General features: G+C 23.8%; 2 protein-coding genes across 3 annotated transcripts; one reads left to right on the plus strand and one right to left on the minus strand.

Annotated features, from left to right (window-relative positions):
- Positions 1 to 149: 149 nt before the first annotated feature.
- Bm12984 (Immunoglobulin I-set domain containing protein) lies at positions 150 to 13,105 on the minus strand (the record flags this gene model as incomplete). The annotated part of the gene is made up of 29 exons (XM_043074788.1): positions 150 to 274; positions 862 to 979; positions 1,355 to 1,515; positions 1,755 to 1,929; positions 2,281 to 2,387; positions 2,797 to 2,920; positions 3,110 to 3,285; positions 3,389 to 3,453; positions 3,696 to 3,909; positions 4,192 to 4,270; positions 4,897 to 5,096; positions 5,288 to 5,369; positions 5,614 to 5,782; positions 6,252 to 6,380; positions 6,716 to 6,796; positions 7,119 to 7,230; positions 7,417 to 7,576; positions 7,918 to 8,030; positions 8,253 to 8,376; positions 8,577 to 8,725; positions 8,802 to 8,934; positions 9,287 to 9,432; positions 9,723 to 9,867; positions 10,309 to 10,455; positions 10,678 to 10,735; positions 11,266 to 11,473; positions 11,905 to 12,061; positions 12,639 to 12,754; positions 13,093 to 13,105. The coding sequence occupies 29 exons, from the start codon at positions 13,103 to 13,105 to the stop codon at positions 150 to 152; spliced, it is 3,786 nt and encodes a 1,261-aa protein (XP_042930722.1).
- Positions 13,106 to 16,927: 3,822 nt separating this feature from the next.
- Bm17993 (Uncharacterized protein) lies at positions 16,928 to 21,068 on the plus strand (the record flags this gene model as incomplete). 2 transcript variants are annotated; one of them, XM_043074789.1, is made up of 6 exons in its annotated part: positions 16,928 to 17,047; positions 18,833 to 18,982; positions 19,386 to 19,498; positions 20,129 to 20,268; positions 20,742 to 20,890; positions 21,009 to 21,068. In XM_043074789.1, the coding sequence occupies 6 exons, from the start codon at positions 16,928 to 16,930 to the stop codon at positions 21,066 to 21,068; spliced, it is 732 nt and encodes a 243-aa protein (XP_042930723.1). The 2 variants fall into 2 exon arrangements, with proteins under 2 accessions (XP_042930723.1, XP_042930724.1); XM_043074790.1 differs by having other exon boundaries at positions 19,392 to 19,498.
- Positions 21,069 to 21,791: the final 723 nt, after the last annotated feature.

Below are 21,791 nucleotides of genomic sequence, written 5' to 3' on the forward strand. Positions count from 1 at the left end.
TTTTATAATTTCAATATAATATATTTAGCAAAAATTTAAATTTCATTTCGAGTAATAATAAACAGTCACTTTAAATCAAAAAATAAGAAAAAAATAGCTTTTAGAAAAAGGGCAATCTTCCTTTCTTTCTTTTTTTTTTTGTTCCAAGGTTAACTAACCTTTGTCCAGATGAGTACCGGTTTTGGCGTACCGGTTACGGAACAGTCCAATAATAACGGTCTCCCAACAATAATTGATGGATTTAAATTGGTCATATCCAAAAAACGCGGCGGCTCTGAAGTAAGTATGAGAAATTCAAAAAAAGAAAAAATTCCTTTTTTGTTTGAAATTTAAGAAAAAAACATCGGATTTTTCGAGATTTACAGTACGCAAATGCTTATATCTATCAATTTTTATACTTTTCTTCCTTTCTTTTTTTTTTTTTTTGCAAATGAATTATGAAATGAATAATTCATTAATTTAATTTGATAATATTCATTAACATTCTTTGTCTATTTTCGATTACATTTTAATTTGAACTAAAATATATTTTGAGAATGATTAATTTCATTTGCTTTGTTATGTTAATTTAAAGAAATTTCCAAATAAAATTTTTCATCTGTGTTTCTTTTTGACAATGAAAACCTTCAACATATATTTTATTGCATATGAAATTACGAAATTTGATCTGTGCAATTTTATTTATGAGTTTGTAATTAGCTAAATGAATAATGTTACTCTTACAATGAATTTGAATATTCAATGAAATGGGCTAATGATACATTCAAATTAAATGATTAATTAAGTGAAAAATTATGTAAAATTTGCATATTAAATTTAGATATTAGATTTTAATAGAACTTAGCAAATTTTTATAAGTACCATTTACAGTAAGCTGATATGTTTTTCTTGCTTCTCCTGCTTCATTTTCAACGACACAAATATAATTACCCGAATCACTCAAACGTGCATTTCGAATTTCGATTCGTCGATCATCCACCTAGCATAATCAATTTTTCATATGCAAATTTAGAAAAAAAAAAGATTAATTTTTAAGGCTAACAATTATTTTATTAATTAAAATCATTTATTCATAATGATCATCATCATTTTGAATAAAAAATTAATAAGATTAATGAGTTAAAAAAATGATTTAAACGATAAAAAAAACCTTCTCAACAATCTTTTCACTTTCATTTTAAAAGGAATATATAGTGATAAAACTAGAAAAAAGTTTTTTTTTTTTTTTTGAATATTTTACTAATCATTTACAAAACAGCATAATTATTAAGTGTAAATTTTTAAATAAAAATTTCATTTCTTCACTTGAATATGAATACAAAAATTTTGATTATAATAAATTTTAAAAAAATACTAAAATATTTGGATTGATTCGCCCGTTTTTCACTTTTCGTCCATCAATAATCCATTTTGTTGCTATTTTTCCACTACCACTAAGTGCATTGCAAGTCAAAATGACAAATTCACCTACCACTACCTCGATTTCTTGAATAACCCGATCAACAATTGGTGGAACTAAAATTAAAGTAAAATGATTAAATTTAAGTAATTTAAATTAAAATTATATTACAAATAATAATTGCATTATTTTAATTAATAATTTTGCTAATATTCTAAATATATTATATATCAATTTGAAAAAGAAAGAAAAAAATATATTTCTATATATTAAATTGAAATGAAATAAGAATTTTTAATTAATTTATTTTTTATAAAGGTAAATTTGTTGAAATTTGTATAACAGAGAAGAATACCAGTAAGTTTGATGATAAAATCACGACTTGCTTGACCAATTTTATTTGTTGCCGTACAAGTATAACGTCCATCTATGCCATCACGTGCAATATTTATCCATAATGTTTGATTATTATTGAGAAATACTGAATGATAATCCGGTTTAATTAATAGATTATTTCTTGTCCATATAATCTTAAAATAATAAACAAATTAATGAATAAAAAGAAATACAATTTAAAAATAAATTGAAATAGTTTACCAAATACTATAAATATATTGTTATTTAAAGAATATCAATAATAATAAGTTTCGAGGAGCTATTTTAAAACTATGCTACAAATGTTTGTTGTCTCAACATTTTAAATTTAAAAAAAGAAGAAAAGGAAGTGTTAAAAAAATATGAATTAATTACAAATATAAATTCATAACATCTAATAAAATCAAAAAAGTGATAACATCCAGAATAGTTTTATTCAAAGGAAGAATTTCCATTACTGGTTTAATTAACAAAATGAAAAATTTTAAATTTCAAAAATAACAAACTTGTGCATCCGGAATAGCCTGAACTACACATTCCAAAGAAAAGCCGGTCCCGGGAATTACTGTTTGCAACGGAGGTGAGGAAGAGGTTTCGCTAATGATAGGTGGAACTAAAATTTTAAAATTTCAATGAGTTATAATAAATAGAAATTTAGTAAGAAAACATTAAATTACGGAAAACTAAATTGGTCCATCATAGATTTCTCAACATCACTACACATTTATGTATTTTTTGGTTTTTTTGTAACAATACGTTAATGTCTTTTTATTTTTACGTCGTGTCAAAATACTATTGTGCTTTTTCTGGCTTTCATGTCATGTGACAGTGCGTTAGTGCTTTTATTTCGATCTTTACGCCATGTCACGATTTATACGCTAATTTTTAATACGCATTTTTAATTTCCACGTCATGTCAATACACGTTATGTCACAATATGTTTATATGCTTTCTAGTATGCATCTTCTATTTTCAACTTTATTACTAAAATTTCAAGCAATAAAAATTTATTAAAAACCTACCCAAAACATGTAAATCATATATTTTCTTAGCTTCACCCGCAGTATTCTGTGCAACACACATGTATCGAGCAGTATCCGTGATCTGCGCCAATAGAATGTGCAAAATTCGACCACGAGAGGAAACCTAGTAAAACGATGCGTTTTCAGAATTCTTTCCATACATTTCAAAACTTTAGCAAAATATGACAAATGACAACAATAACAACAACGACAACAATTAACAATAAAAACATTAACAACAATAACACCAACAAAAACAGCAACAACGATAGTTCAATTTATTTCGTCCAAAAATACCAGAAAATAAATGAACCTGAAGGTAACTATTGATTGTAGAACGTGACTCGCTTGCAAATTCGATAGCTTTTCCGTCACGTAACCATTCAATATCAATTGGTTCGGTGCCCGAAACATCACAAAACAAATCTTTTGCTTCATTAACAAATACCTCAACTACTTCCTGCTTGTCCCCAGCTATCACTGGGCTTCCTAAATAACTTTTCAACTGGTACTTTAAAGTTAATTTTATTGCTATTACTGATTTAACACATATAATTGTTATATCATATATATGTATGCAGTATCAACTTACTCATAACTTGAAGATAAGTTTCCAAATCAGCTAAACCAATATCATTTGTTGCTATACATGTATATCTGTAAATAATACAAAATTATTACCTAAATTGTTTATTTCATTTTATTAAATAAGTCATATTTTTTTCTAATTTTTATTTTCTACTAAAATAACAAGATTTTTTTTTCTTTTAATACATAAAAAAGTATTAATTTCTAGTATCCACGCATATAAAAGATATTTTTTTATTGTTCTATAAAAAAAGCTTTTTTTATGAGTTTTGAAAAATAAATAAATAAATAAATAAAACAAATAAACCTACCTTGCATCATCAGCCATAGAAGTATCGCTTATTTCAAGTTGCCGTCCACCATTTAAGATAGCAAAATGTTTATCATTCTCTAATGCTTGTCCATTTTTAAGCCATACTATTGATGGTTCAGGGCTGCCGAATACTGGGCAATTAATAATTGCTGTTCGACCTGCATTCACCTGCATACGATGTAAAATATTTGGTCCTTCAATTGTTGGTGCTTCTAAATTTGTACTTTTTTTAACCAGAAATAGATTATTTAAAATATTTCCTTAAAAAAAATAATAAATACTACAGTTAATCATTTTCCTCCCAAATTCTTTTCAAAATAAATTATTCAATTACCAATATTATTCATCAAATATAGAAAAAAATTTTTTGAAAAATTCCTATGTTTTAGAAATGTTTTATGTAAAAAAATGAACGTCAAATTATTTAATTATGCAGAAAATTGCAATTTTTAATTTAATTTTTTTCTTAAAATATTCCAGAACAATTATTTTACCTAATAATTTCACGATGAAATCACGCTTTTCCTCGCCAGCTGGATTTCGTGCAATGCAAGTGTAACGATCAACATCATCCTGAAAATGTATTTTCTAATCTCAACATCATTCCGAAATAATGTTTCCGGTAGGTTATTTTCTAGTCTAAACATTAATGCAGAATAATAATTCCAGAAAATTATTTTCTAGTCTAAACATTATTCCGGAATAATATTTTTCTTTTTTTTCTCTGAGTGGTGCAGAACGATTCATAACCTCTTAACATTTAATAAAACACAATTTTTTAGGTGATAAATTTTACTCCTTTTTCCTGCTCGTTGAGAAAGATCAATATAAAATAATTTTCAGGTCAAAGTCGACATAACATTCTTTTCTAGGTCAATGTTAAAAAAAATACACTAATCAAATAAATTTTGATTAGAATCTTGAAATTTTCTGATACTTAGCAATAGATTCATCAAGAATTTTTTGCTGGTTAGTAATCAAGAAGAAATTGTTCAACTTTTAACACTTAATTGAGTGAATTTTTAATTTAATAATCTTTTTTTTTTTTCATGTTCGTTAAGATATTCATTTTAAAATAACTATCACAGTTTGAAAAACAATCTAATATCCATTTTAGGGTATTTCCTTATTTATTTTAAAATATTGATACAGTTTTAAGATAAGTATCAAAATGAATTTTGTATGAAATGATAATAAACCTTTTTTAAATTTAAAAAATGTAATTTCCTTCCGTTAGCTGATAAATAAACATCAGAATCATGATAAAATGGTTTATCATCCTTTAACCATGCTACTGTTGGCGTTGGACGACCATATGCAGGACAATTAATTGTCAAAGCGCTTTGTGATTTACCGCTGATTTCGGTACGTATCGCCTCGCTTTCTATTTTTGGTGGTGCTAAAATAAATTTTTTTATGTTTTAAATGTACATTTTTGATTAAAAAGAAATAATAATATAAAAATTTCAAAGATCAAAGATTAGCATACTTCTTGAATTACAGGAAAAAAACAGAAATTTTCTATTGAAAATTTGGGGAGAAAACATTAGAGATTGAAAAAAAAAAATTATATTAAAATTAAAAATTTACTCATAACATATAATAAAATGTCTTGTTCTATCATTCCAGCCTTATTTCGTGCTTCACATGTATAACGGCCTGAATTTATAACCTGCAATATTGCAATCAAATTTCAATGAATTATATGAGAGCTGTTTAAAAAAAAAATTCAAAAAACAAACTGTCATTTCTTTTTTTCTTTTTTTTGATTTTAAGTAGAAAAATTAACAAAATAGAAGAAACTAAAAGTATATATTATTAAGCAATTTAATAACAAAAATGGTGCAATATTTTAATAATTTTTTATTAATCATTTAATAATACACTAATTTACCTTAGTTTTACAGGTAACTTACTTTTACATTCGTGATTTTTAGATCATTGCCTTTTATATGTCCTGTATCAATTCGTTTTGTAATGTTAATTGATGTAAGGAGCTCACCATCTTTAAACCATTCTACTATCGGTTCCGGTTTACCAGTTACCGGGCAACTTAATGAAATTGCACTGTTTTCGACTACAGTTCTACAATTTATATATAATGTAATTTTTGTTATAAATTTTAAAATTGACAAGTATTTTAACAGTTCTATTATCATTCAATTAATATTTATTGTTTATTCAAAATTTATTTAAAAAAAAAGAAAAAAAAAAAACTCTCTACCACGAGATATTCCCGTTATCTCTCTATTAACAGCTAATAGATTTTAGTTATTTAGTTAGCTATTAAACAAGTCGTATTAACCGGCAAATTATCTTTATATGCAAATTTTCTTATAATGCTTTGTGAAATTTTAAATAAGCAATAATAATAGTAATTGAAAGAAAATCTTAAGCATACAAATATATGAAAAATAAATTTTAAATATGAATCGTTATGAATTAGTATGAATTTGCAAATTGTTATGCATCATTACAATTTAAGAGTTCAAGCTAATTGCTATAATAATTCATTCTTCTAATGATTTCTCTATTTTCAAATGAAATATCACACCTGTTCTTGTCCTTATCTAGAATTAATATTTCTGGTGGAAGTAGAATGTTTAATTTATAGTCGACTCTTGATTCACCGGCATCATTCCGGACACGACAACTGTATCTTCCTTCATCAGGTAGATGAGCTCTTAATAATGAAAGTATAAAATTTCAGAAGAATAAGGTATCATTATACATATCACACTGAAAGTATGGTACATTCAAAAGATAAGGTAAATCACTCTCGGTAGATTCGCGATGAGAAAGAGAGAGAGATCCTAGAATTTCAAGAGATTAAATTTGTAAAATATTTTTGAGAAGAAAAAGAAGAGAAAAAAAAAAGTGGAAGAGAAAAATTCATCAATATCTGAAATTAAAAAATGGCAATGCAAAACTGCACTTTTATAATTGTAATGACTGCTTGTTAATTAAATTGTAATTGTTGCTTTAATTCTACTTTTAAAAAAAATGTTTAAAAATTACTGATTAATGTGAAGTTTACGACTTAGCTGTGATATTGCATATTTCTGACCATCAATTTTCATTGGTTGATTATCTTTTAGCCTGAAATTATCATGATTATTTAAAATTCTTTTTTTTTTTTTTCACTTCTTAATTCCATTTGATGAATAGTGCTCTCAAAGATCAGTGCAATTTCCATTAGAGAGAATTATTCGATTAAATGTATTCTTTACCTATTAATTTATTAATAATTTGATTAGTATATTGTTAACCTGTTTAAATAAATCTTATCTAAATTTTCCTTAATCATAAAAAACATTAGTGTTTTAGTTCTACTTGTTAATACTGCTAACATCTTAAGGCTTATTTCAATCAAGTAAATGAACAAAAATGAGAATTAGACTTTATAAAATTTAAAACATGCCAAGTTACTTCACCGGAAAATCTTTTGTCAATTATTGGACAATGAATTACAGTCGAATCATTCCGTATCACTTCAATTATTTTCTTCACTCCTTCAGCTATTGCCGGAAGAGCTAAATAAAATTTCACTAATTACTGCTTAAATAAGCAAAATCTTAATTTTTTTCTCATTAATTAAATTTAAATTATGACTGTCACATTCTCACATAACTTTTCCCAATTTCCAGAAATGTTGGCAATTCCTAATTGAATGGCACCATAAAAGTTTTTTATGGATACATGTTTATACTTTCACTTACTTATGACATCTACATCGAAGCTAATTTCCGCTTGGCCAACTTTATTTCGCGCTAAACACACGTAAGATCCACGATGTTCCACACTGGCTTGTGCAATTCTAAGCTGTTGTCCGTCTGAAAGTGCCTCTACTGAAATTAATTCCAGTGCTGACTTACCATCCTGAAAAGAATCACATATATTAACACAATAATTCATTTAAAGTGTTGCAAAAACGCACAAGCAAAACAACAAATAAGTAATTCAAATTAACATTTCTCAATTTTAAAGAATTTGTAAAGAATATCACTAATAATGGTTATCAATCATTAATATTCATTACTAATATGTTGATTATCATTAGCACATTAATAATATATCAATTATCAGTGATATATCACCAATATGCCGCTTATCACTAGTACACTGACTATCACTGATACACCACTGACATCCTAATGTACTATTAATATCGATTATTTAGAAAAAAAAAATGAAATCACACTTGCTAAATTGCTTTTAACCTTTATCCAAGTGATTGTTGGATATGGCTCGCCTTCAACTTCACATGGTAAAACCAACGAATTATTTTCAATTACTTTATACAATCCACCTATGCTAGTAATTGTTGGTGGAGCTGTAAAATCTTTTAAATCTTTACAAATTTTTCAATGATAAATAACAACAATAACAGCAATGACAACAGCAATAGCAATAACAAATATTGATATAAATCAAATTCAAATTACAACAGTATTATATTAGATAAAGCTTTTTGGTCAACAAAATTTTGCTAATTTCAAATCATATATCATTAAAAATTCTCCAAAACTTTTATAATGTTTTAAAATTAATTTACCAATTACTGATAATCTATAATTTTTGCTTGCTTCACCAGCTTTATTACGTGCCACACAACTGTACGTTGCTTGATCATCCGATTGAACATCAGAGATAACAAGCTGTCGTCCACTATTTAAAATCTGAAATGCAACTGATTTAAAAACTTTCAAAACCATTAGAAAATATAACAAGCTGGCAATAAAAGAAAGATAAATTTGACTAGATGTATTTATCATCTATTAAACAAAAACATTTAATTAATTAAAAAAATTTACCACTTCCTTCTCTATTCAGTAAATATTTGAAACATTGAAATATGTGATACTTTAATAATTATTACCTGTATATCATTATTATTAGGAATCAATGGGATAGAGTTTTTAGTCCATGAGATATTAACATCGGAAGTGATCATTAATGGGCATTCAAGGCTTATTGGTTGATGTGCAAGTGTTTCAATTAATGCTGTTACATTAGCATTTTCCATTTCTATAAAATATTTCGATATATTTAATATGAAAATTTTTAAAAGATAAATTATTTATGTTGCAAAAAATCAACATACCAGGTTTCATAATAACATGCACATTAAATGTTTTCTCGGCACGACCAGCTTTATTGATAATTCCACAACGATAACTTCCAGCACTATTAGAATTCACTGATAATACTAATGCAGTTCTTTTCTCATTTAAAAGCTATAATTAAAATATTAGCTATCGATAAGAGAAGATTAGTATGAGTTAAGTTTATTTGAATTATTTTGATAATCGCATCTATTTAAGTTTATTTGAATCATTAACAATTTGATCTTATATATTAGACAAATTTTTAGGATTACTATTTCTTTTGTTTTTTTTTTTTTTGAACTGATAATTTGACTTTAAAAATTTTCGCAATAGAATTTTTTTCTTCCGATTAACTTATTTGTCTCCCAATATTTAATTCTTACATTTCATTGTTATGAAGTTTTTATTTTTTATTTTTTAATGAGTACATATTCCTGATAAATGAATTAAAAAAATAGACGATATAACAAGATTCATTCACCTGTACACTATCATCAATATTAGCACCATCTTTAAACCAGTACATTTCTGGAATGGGGTCTGCTTCAAAATCACATTCAAGTTCTAATGATTCATCTTCCACAATTGAAATATATTCAACTGCCTTACCAATAATACTTGGAGGAACTGTAAACAAAAAAGAAAAACATTCAATTTTTAATTACGATATGTAAATAATTTCAAAATATGAATTCATAATTACGAATATAATTTTCATCAATTTCGAATTATGAGTCACACTTGTAGTCAATCTCAAAATATCATTTCATAAATATGACCATATTTGTAAACAGTTTTAAGACATGAATTTATCATAATTATGGGTATATTTCTAATCAATTTCGATTCACCAATTTATAAAAACATGTTCTATTGCTACGTAAAGATTTAGTAAAAAAATTTTTCAAAATATCTACCAATGACTGAAACATCAAATTCTCGTGTTGCTTGACCAGCTGGATTTCTTGCTACACAAGTATACATACCTTCAGCTTCTTTTTGAATACCGGCAATTACTAATTGAGTTTTATCCAATGAAATTTGCATTTTTGCATCATTCGACTATAAAAGAATATAAAAAAGAGATAATGATTCAAAAAAATTTATTCTATTAAATGAAAATTTGAATTGATTTAAGTGTAGTTGACGTTTACTTAAATATATCATCACGTTTCAATTACATAATATTTTCAAATATATAAAGAAGTAAGCCAGAATGATAATTTAATTTATTAAATGAAAATTCGAGTCCATTTAAGTGTAGTTAATGTTTGCTTAAATGTGTATTACAACAAAGAATTGAAGTAGTTAAAGAAGTTTAAATTACAGCTCAAATCTTAATATAATAATATATTAAGTAATATAATAATAAATGTAAGAAAAGGAAATGTCATACTAGCCTATCTTTAATTAATAAAAATAATAAAAATTAAATGGCAATGATTTATTCCATTTCTATTGATTTATTTAACCAGAAAAAAAAAAAGAATTTTTTATACAGACCGTTATTGGACGACCATTTTTAAACCATTCTATATCAACGATATTAATTGGTATGACCAGTGGACACTCTAATGTTATCGCATTTCCTTCGACAACTTCAACTGACGAATAATTATCAGAATTGATAATTGCTGGAGGAACTATCATCTGAAAGCGAATAAAAAAATGGTTGCATTAAAAATATACAAAATATAACAATAATAGTAACTAATAATAAAAGCATTTTTAGTAAAAATTATTTTTATAAGTTTTATGATAACACTTCAATATAAATGAAATAATTACTTTTATCAGCCTTAGTGACAATACTTCAATATAAGCGAAATAAAAATACGATTGGAAATTTCAGAAAAAAAAAAATAAGCACACCTGAACAAGAAATTCACGTGATATATTGCCAGCTTTATTACTTGCAATACATGTATATCTGAAAAAAAAGTGTTAAAATTTTAACATTTATCAATTACCATTCCATTTCAATTCATATTTTTAATTTAGTGATTAAAGACTTATAAAACTTTTAAAAATTAGATGAAAATTAAATTTGATAAATGTGTTGATCATAAATAATACTAATAATATAAGTTAGTATAATTGATTATTTAGTTCTAAGATTACTTCGTCATTTAAAATATCTGAACTCTTTGTGAAATTCTGCTCAAATGCGCTAATATTTCTGTAAATAAATAAATAAATAAATTTTTAAACAATTTTTTTTTTCTATCAAAGTGAAAACCTGAAATTTTGCTTATTAATATTGTTTAAATTTTCCAATAATTCTGTAAAAAAATAGATAAAATTTTCAAATAATTTTTTTTTCTACTACAAATGTAAAAATGTGAAATTCTGCTTATTACTACTGCTTAAATTTTGTAATATTTCTGCAAAATAATAAATAAATAAATTTTTGAATATTTTTTCCTCCTACAAATGTGAAAAATTACGTTCAAAATACACCTATGATTAGCATAATCATTATGTTGTACAACTAATTTTTGATTTCGATCACTCATTGAAGTATGATTTTCATTTAGCATTTGACCATTATGTAGCCACTGGACATTTGGTAATGGATGACCATCCACATAACATATCAATGATAATGCCATCCCCGATGTCACTTGAATGTTTGTTTCGTATTTTTTATCACGAAAAGTTGGTGGTACTATAATAATTAAGCATATAATAAATATATGAAAAAACAAAAAAAAAAAAAAAAAAACAAAAAAAACAAAAATGAAATAAGGATAAATCGTAATTTAATTTATAAAATGTATTAATTTCAAATATTGTAAATGTTATTAAATAATAAATTCGAAATATATTCAGAAACTTCCAAAAACTATAAATGTGATAATGAAACAAATACATAATGCTTGAATGAATAATTTAAAATGAATCATTAATTGTAAATAGATTAGATTAGTATTTCTATGATCTATTTTATCTCACAGTATGTTATATTTTAAAAATAATTAATTATGAATAGGATAGGACAATCAATATTTCTATTATTAGATCAATTCAATATTTCATCCACTAGATCAATCAGTAATGGTTTATCCTATCCTACAATATATTAATTAAATGATATACCTAAAACGTTTAATGCGAAATTTTTAGTGCTTTCACCGGCGCTATTCCTCGCTCGACACTGATATATGCCCTCATTAAGAATCGTTGCTTCATTAATGTACATGCGGCGTCCATTTAAAACGATTTGTGCATTTGTTGGTAACATTTCAAAACCATTCTATAATATGACACAAGTACCAAATGTTTTTTTTTTCCAATAAATAAATACAAAGATTTAATATTTGATTCGATTTCCTTTTTTATATCTTACAGCTATGAATTATTAAAGTAAATATTTAAATTTGCTTTTTTTTTTTTTTTTTTCAAAATAAATTTAGTACATTTATATCTAAAAATTAAGTTTTTAGCATGTTCATGTTTAATTTTTTACACTAAAATTCAATATATTTTATATGTAAAAATTATATACGTTTTTGTTCTAAGAAGAAATTCATTTTGTTTTTTAATTCTTTTTTAGTTTTTGACTTCAAAATTATGTGATTTATTTAAAGTTAAATTTAAATTATTCATAAAATATTAAAACAGAAAAGAAAAGAATTATTTGTTTAATGAATAATTAGCATATATGATTTAAAAATTAAATTTTTAGCATGTTTATATATAATTTTAAGAATATGAGTTTTTTTTTTTTTTTTTTTAGGCAAAGACAAATAAATAATTGTGTTTACAATTGACTCTTTTGAAAATAATAGCGCTTAATTGGATATAAAGTCGTGTAATTATTGTTTACTAACCATAAGCCATGAAATGGTTGATTTGATTCCCTCCTGTTCCACCAAATCACAATTCAATATCACACTTTTTCCACTGATTACTTCCAATGATTCATCAGCACCTAACTTTGGCGGAGCTAAAAATAATTTTTAAGAGTACTTTTAATAATTTTAAGAGTTCCAATAAAATAATAAGTTAAATTTTTTGAGATTTTTGGCTAATTTCATTAGCTTTTTTATTTGAATTTTTAAAAGCTTTTTTTGGACAAAATTAATGATTCAGTTTCAGTTTAAGTTTTAATTTTTCATTACATTACTCTTGATTGACAGGCGTAAGAAAAAAATTAAAATTGTATTTCATATTTCGTTATATAAGTAATAACAAAATATGAGATATGATTATATCCTATTTCAATTATCCATAATAATTTCGAGATTTCCATGGAAGTTTAAAAGTTATCCTTTCAATTAACACTCTTATTATTCATTGCAAACTTAAATTAGTTATATCATAACTCTAAATGATTGAATTTTTACACAGATACTAAACTAATAGCAAAATTAAATTTTTTGCTTGAATTTGATCCAGTTTATTTTTAGTTTATTTTATATTTTATATCAGTTAGCTTATTTCTTTTTTTTGTGACTATAAGAATTCAGTAAGTGTTAGAATTTTTATTAACTATAATTTAAATTCAAATTGACAATAATAATTCTTTCTCATGCATTCATAATTATGACAAATGCGCATTATTGAACATATGTAATTATTTATTAATCATTCTCAAATTTATTTACTATGGTAAACATATAAGTGTTTATAGCGACGTGAAATTGAGGTTAAAAAAAAATTTTCCTTTATAAATATGGTATTTAACTAAAAGTTAATAGTTTTCTGTCAAATATAGAAATTTTTCAAGCAAAAGCAAAAAAAAAAAAAAAAATGGCGCAAATGCAAAGAAAGCAAGTTTCGTATTTGTTTTATGTTTTTATGATTATTAAAATTTTATTTTTTTCAAATTATTTTTATCAATCAATTTTTGTTCTCCTTTTTCCTCCTTGTAACAAAATAATTAATTGAAAAATTTTCTAATTAATTTGTAATAGATGTATATATTTTAAAACAAAAAAATTTAACAAAAATATTTGTTATACTATAAAGTACTAATATTTATCTTTGTTTTTCCTTTTTTTTTTTCCTTTTTTTATTGTAATTTGAGACCAAAAAAAAAAAAAAAAAAAAGAAAAGAAATAAAAGAAAGAAATGAAAGAACGATCAATTTATCAATAAGTACTTCTCATATCTCTAAGCTAATTTTTCAATAAAGCTTCTTAAGCGAAAATTGTACCAAGCAGTGCTAGCATAATTGTCATTCAAATGATTTTTTTTTTTTTTTTATTCTTTCATTCTCTTTCTGATAAACCATTAAAGCTATTTGTCATTGGCTATGCTGAAGGTTGGCAAAAATTTTCTATAAAAATTCATCGATTAAAACGAATAAATTTGTTCAATTTAAAATTTTTTCACTTAGATGGGCAACAAATACTGTTTACTTTTTGTAAACTTCATTTTTTATTTTAATGCCTTGAAATGTTTAAGCTTATCAAAATAATATTAAGTAAGATTCTTTTCTCTCTCTCTTTGTCTTTCTTTTTTTCTTCCCCTTAGTTTGTCCAGTCTTAGATATATACATTTACAGCAATTTATGAAGCAACAACAAATAATTTTTTTAGGAAAACTCTGAATTTTTTTTTAAAAAAAAAATTTTTTTTAAACTTTGAGTAAATTTTAAGATTCTCATCAACATTTTTTAATAATTAAAGATTAGAAGTGGAAAAAAAGAAACGAAACCATTGAAAGGGAAGCAAAATATTGCTAGTGCAAAGGATTAAAAAAAAAAAAAAACTAAACAAAAATTCTAAAAGTCTAAAATTATAAAGATATTAATCAAATCCAGTTTCGCATCCAGAAAATTATTTCGCATATTAAAAAAATAAAAAAAAAATAAAGAACTGGAAATAGTTATTAGTGCTTAAAATTAAGTGCTAATTGCTAATTACTGTCTTATCAAATAAACAAACACGTTTCTTTCATCCATTAACTTTTGAAAACTTTTTGTTAGAAATGCTATTTTTTTTTGCTCTTCTTAATTAGCGAGGATGTTATTTCAGAATGATAAATAAATTATTTCCCCAAATGCATCTTGTGCCAATTAATCGCTATCAATTATTCATATTTATTAAATTTTAACTGAATTAAAAACAACAACTGAAAAAAATAATAAAATTGCAAAGTGTGATGATTTCTTGCTTTTTTTTGTTATTTTGATATTTTTACAAAACTTTTTAAAATGTTATGCATTGGTTTCTTTTTTGTTGAGACATATGTGCCAAATTTTTTCATTTAATACAAATTTAAAACTGAAGATATTTTCCTTCACATAATCAATTCATTCATTTATCATACAACAAAGATTGAATAGATTCAAATATTTCGTTTGATTCAATTCAAATATTTTTTAAAATTATCACATCCAATCCTATGACACCAACTAAAGCAGTGACTGATAACATAGTGGCAATGAATCATAAATAGAGCACAAACACTCATTTCCTTACTTTTTACTTTCATAGTTCAAAGTTAGAATAAGAGTTACTTTACTTCATTAGAGTTAGAGTTATTTTATTTTACTCTTATATTATTTTACTATTATCGCATATAATATCCGATCTTATGATATCATTTATCGCATATTATTTGTGATTTCAAATTTTCATCCATTTTCATCAGTATGCTGTACAATTATTATCTCTCCATACATTTACTTTCTTTTCGTTTTTTTAAAAGATAAAATTTCATGTTTCCCATTTATTTACTGTTTTTTTTTTCCTCAAAAACCTAAGTGATTGAATATTTATTTGTTGTGTTTATCATGAATTTATCAAAATAATAAATCAATCAATTGTTTATTCTAAATTTATTCTAGTCAATAAATTATCCATTTCTTCATCTTATCTCCTTTTTTCTAAATTCATCTTTTATAACTCAAATGAGTTAAAGTTTGATAAGTTTTACTACTTAATCCATATTCATTCATCTGACTAATTTTCTATACATTAGTCTGATTTTATTTTATAAACTATTAATTGTAATCTTATTATTAGCGATCTCTTCAATTTAAAAAAAAAAAAAAGAAATTAATCGCTAATAATAAAACTCTAAACATGATCAATTATTTTTTTCATTAAACTTTTCTTTCTTTTTATGCAATTATTTAATTTCTAATTTTTTGATAATTAAAAGGAAAAAATAGCTAATAGGTGGTAGTATATTTTTTTTTTTCGAATTTTAAATCAAGTTAATTTGATGCTTTTTTTAGAATTATTGAGAAATAGTACTTTAATACAAAATGTTCATGGGGAATTTGATTAAAAATCAAATGCTCTCATTTTTTTTCTTTATCCTCATACGCTCAATTTTTTGTTGACAAAAATTTTTTTCTTGTTATTGGCAATTGTGCAAAATCAATAATATCAATGACACACAAACGACACATTTCCGTTACTTGAAAAAGTTTTACATTCTTTCATGCGACATATCTATCTATCCTTTCTTCCTTTTTCTTTTTATGAAGAAAAATAGTAAATTTTTTTTGAAAATGTAACCACTTAAAATTGCGATATAATTTATTCATTAAAGAATATTTACGAATAAATTTTCACCTAATTTATCTTGGGGTGAAATAAAGATTATGGTAAAATTGAAAAGTGTGATTTTCTTTTTTGATAGTAAATTTAATTTCTGTGTTACATTTATATTAGTTGAAATAATCAGTGATATGATATATATTCTAATAAATCAGTTCTAAAAATATTCTAATATATATTCCAAAAAATATTCTAATAAAATATATATTCCAATATATATTCTAATAAATCATATAATTTCATTAAGACTTGTTAATAAGTATTAATAATTATTACCATTATAAAATAAAATTGCTACAACTTTCTAATTTTTAATTTTTATCTGAACAAAAAAGAAAGAAACATTTGCTTCTAACAAATACAAAATTAAATGTTATAATAAAATAATAATTAAATTTTTATTGCAAGTTCTGTATTTCTAATTTCGGTATTTTTTAAATTTTTTTGTAGTAAAACGAATAATATTAAGAGCAAAATGATATTTTCATACATTCTTTTCATCATGATATATTTCTTTAAGAATCAATTTAAATGAATAATAAAAAAAGAAACATGGGTAAATTTTATTTTATTTTCAGGCAATTCAATAACTTAATTAAGAAATGACAAAATTAAATTTCAAAAGTGGCAAATCTGATGGATTGAATGAGCAACAACAGACAAATGGTAGTGATAATGATAAAGCCACCATAGAGAACTCCGAAAATAATAAAAGTAATGAGGTATATTATTTGTTATAATATTAGCAATTAAAAAATTGTTGATATTGTTTTCAAATGAGTTATCACAATTAGCTTTATAAAATCTCTTAGTAAATGTAATAACCTTATTTATTTATTTAGTAAATTTTATAGTTTGCAAATTATTGTTGTTATACAATTTTTATTTACATAGCAATCATTTACTAATTTTGAAACAATTTAAATTTTGATCATAATATAGTTCAATAAGTATTTCGTTTATATAATAATTGATATGAAGTATTTTTTATCAATACAATTATTTGTCTACTACAGTAAATTGCTAATCATTTATATTTTTAACAAATTTTGTTTGATATTATTATTCCAATTATTTATATTATTATTTTTTAAATAACTTAACGAACTATAGTATAAATTATATCCTTGAAAAATCACAAAATTTTTTAAGAGAAAATGCGTGTAAAATTTCATTAGCATATTTTGCCTTAATTTTTTTCAAAATTTTTTGATTCTTTTGGGTCAAATTATTTTAATTTTAACTCATTCATGTAACATATCAAAGTAAAATGTACAAACTTTAAATTTCATTTTTATATTTTTTATTTTCAATTTCATATTGTTACTTACTATTTTAACTATGAAATGCATTTGTGTTTGATTTATTTTAAAATACTTTCCTTTTTGTTTTTTTCATTTTAACAAATCAAAGAGAAATAGAGTAAGAATGATGCGATGGGAAGAAATGTTTGAGGAATTAAATCCCTCAATTCTACCTCATTGAACATTCTTCAATTTTTTTTCTTTTCCTTTTTTTTGTAATTCTTTTCTTGCATAGATAAATTATTTAGTTACACATTTATGCATTATTTATACAGCTTCTATTTTATTTTATATATTTTATCAATTTGATTATTTATACTAGTAATTTGCGAATAATTCAACAAATTAAAAATAATATAAATTCATAATCATAAATTTGAAAAGTACAAAAATGATTGGTTTTCCAAATTTTTAAAAAATAAATTTTAATTATCATTTTTTTTGAAAAAAAAATGTGCAAAATGTTACTATCATATCTTTGCTTTATGTCAATAAATAAAGCACTTTTTCTTCATTTCTGAAATTTTATGTGACAGTTTCTCCTTTTTCATTTGTCATATTTTGCTGGAAAAAATTTTTTTACACTTGTTATATTTTATTGGCAAAAAAAGGAAAAAAATTAATTGTGGGATAGAAAATTTGAACAGTCTAGCAGAATTGCAAAAGATAACTAATTGTTTCTTTTTTCTTTTTCTTATGGCTGTTTTAAAAATAAATCATTCTTCTTCATTCTTCTTCTAATTTTCAGCATTTGTCGCATACCAATGTGACAGTTTAATTTCAAAAAAAAAGTTAAAAAAAAAAGATTTAAAAAAGGGTCAAAAATATATTAATGCACTTCATTTTTAATTTTCCACGAAAAAAAAAAGACCTGACAGTGAATTAGTCAATGCTATTTAATTTTTATCATTCATTTACTTATTAAAATTTTTTTCCTCTCTTGGTTATGCGTCCATTTATATAATTTATCATAAAATTTTATACCACATATCATGCAATAGAGATAAGTATGAGACCTTTGATAATAACTTATTGTAGAGATAAGTGTGACATCTTTGTTAATAATATGTAATAAGGGTAAGTCTTAATGAAAACAAAAGATATAACTAAAATTAAGGCTAAAAGAAAAATAAGACTAAATTTTAATGAAAACATGAGATAGGACTAGAAATGAAAATTTTTTTTTTTTAAATTTTTATGCAGCAGTCGAAAAAACATTTGGAGGATGTGCTTACTACGCTGGGATTAAATTTGAAACAGGATGACACGGGGACAAATATCGGTTTCAGTTGTATTGGTATGGATTGGTCATTCATGCTACAAGTTGCTAATGCACAAGCAACATTATCCATTGTATGTTATTTATTTATTTATTTACACTGGAAATTAGAAATTGTTGAGCAAAAAAAAGGAAAAAGGAATAAAATTAATTTAGGAATAAGTAATTGCAAAAATTTCTGAAGACAAAATGTTAAATTTTAATCTTATTGAAATTATTAAAGATTTCATATATTATCACAAAAAAAAAAAAAAAAATCATAAATGGATAATTTTTTTAATTTCGCTTATTAAATCGAAATATTTTTTATAATTATTTTTAGTTATTCGATCAACTTTTAACTTTTTTATTTCTTTAAAAGAAAATTTCAATCAAAAAGAAATTATCAAAATATTTCAATTTCTATCATGAATTTTTTACTAATTTCAAGTAAAAAAAAAACAAAAACAAATTGTGTCTAAATTGAAAATGGCCTAGATTCAGCTACTCATAGTATGTTTGACGAGTTCAATGTTTCTAACCGGTTATCGTTTCATATCTTCTGCATGGGCAACTTATTTGCTTTCTTGCGCTTATATTGGAATAAGAGCGTAAGTTATTGATATACAAAATTAAAATTAAATAAGTTAAAACAATAAAGTTTTTCAAATAAAATTCGTCAAAAGCTTATTTATTTCAAAAAAAATTTTTTTTTTTTATTTTCTTTAAATCTATCAAAAGTTTATTTATTCCAAAAATAAAAAATAAAACAGAATTTTATTTTTCGTTTTTCTTGAAATTTATCAAAATTTATTTATTACTAGAAAAAAAGTACATAACTTTTTAATCTTTATTAATCAATAATATAGCGAAAAATATGACAAAATCACTAGCATCTATTAAATTTCACCTGTTTGTAGCATTTTTATTACTAAATGTGCAAAATATCCATCAAATTAAAATTTATACCAATTTATTATTAGTGAAGAATAATTCGCATTTAGTTGAAATTAATATAAAATTAAATTGTAATTTTAAGCATTAATTGATTTCAGTTACTTAAACTTGCAGCACTAATTATTTAATTTTTTGTATATTAATGAAAAATATAAATATAACTATTAGAAAAAGTCATATAATTTGATTTATTGAGAAATGAAGCTTCGTCCGTTCCCTTTTTTCCGGCATTTTTCCGCTACTAAATATAAATCTGATAATTAATTAAAATATATCACTTATAGTGGACGATGGCAAAATTATTCACATGCAATTGCTTATTGTGGGATGTGTACATTCCAGTCATTCGTCTATATGTCAACAATGTGTTGGTTCTTCTATTCTCTGTACACATTAAATTCGAGCACTCAATCTTATGAATTCAGTATATTTTATTTCCTTTTTTAAAATATTTCTAATTTATTTGTTTCATTTAATAAAAATAATCAATTAAATTTGAAGTGAATGTATATATAAATCAAAATACTAAATTTAAACTTTTGACTTTTAATCGGGAAGATGACAACAATGGAGAAGAAAATAGAAACTTAATATCATCTTCTTTTTTAAATTTTTAGATTTTTTTTTAGAGAATATGGTGGATTATCAAATATTAACCAAAGTTATTATACAATCATTTAATTTCTCATGACATTTTATATTAAATTTTACGAAAAATAATATAAATACTCGATCATAACCTATCACTGATTCACGGATTACTCCACCATAACTTATCATTTATTAAAATAATGAAAAATTTAAACAAAATGCAAAAAAAAAAAAAAAAAAAAAAAACGAGTTAATAACAAAAAAATAATGAAAAAGAGAGAAGATCAGATCAAATTCAAATTCTAGTTCATAGTGCGACACCAGATGCAGCATTAGTATTTGCTTTGGGTGAGGTTGTCTGTATTATGGGTACCGTTCTTACTGGTATTTTTGGGCTAATTTGTTGTTGCCGGGGATTTGGACGACTACTTCATGCACAAGAGAAAATGATATTGGTATGAAAATACTATTTTTCTTTTTTTTCTTTTATTCCAAGGATTAATTTTGCTCACGTTATTTTCATTTAACTTTTTTTTTCTTCCTAACATATAAATTTATTTTTATCATTTTCAGGATTATCAAAATGTTCTCATTGGTGCGTATGATAATGCACGTCGACTAAATATTGTTTAAAAAAAAAATTAAACATTTCACACAAGAAACTTTCATATTTGAAAAAAAAAATTCTTAATTTCTAAGTTTAAGACTAATTAATGAAGATGTTAAAGATACGATTTGATCTGAATGAAATTATTGTCTGAATTGAATTATGGTAAATTCAATTATGAAAAGTGGTCATCAAAGTTTTGCTTCAATTTTTTATGAAAGCTTTCTCATTTAGCTTCTAAACTTGTAAGCAGATTTTTCCATTTTTAAAATGTTTCGAAATTTAGCTCAATAAAGAACTTATTATTAAAAAAAGTATTTTGTTGAATGTCAAATTTTGATTGGTTTCTTTCTCTAAAAAAAATGAAAAAAAAAAAAGAAGAAACTAAACTTCAAATGCATTAAGCTGAACGAAAATGACACTCTATGCTTGTCTATTTGTTCATTTATTTTGTCTCTAGAAATTTAATCTATGATCGAAACTATCAAAATTTAAAAAATTTCAAAAAACACTTTCTGATTGCTTTATGACTATGACAATGGTATATGTCTAATGCATATTCTCTTTATCAATCATATATTATTTACTTATCCACTTATTGCTGAATTCATAGATTAATTTGATAATTTTAAACTGTTTTAATTTTCTATTTGAAAATGTATTAATTCTCTGCTATAATTGCATCTCCCCAAACTCTAAAAATATCAAACTGAAATTTGCTAACTCCCTCTCTCTCTCGCCAATTTTCT

Source organism: Brugia malayi, assembly GCF_000002995.4.
Source record: "Brugia malayi strain FR3 genome assembly, contig: Bm_v4_ChrX_scaffold_001, whole genome shotgun sequence".
Classification (NCBI taxonomy): domain Eukaryota; kingdom Metazoa; phylum Nematoda; class Chromadorea; order Rhabditida; family Onchocercidae; genus Brugia; species Brugia malayi.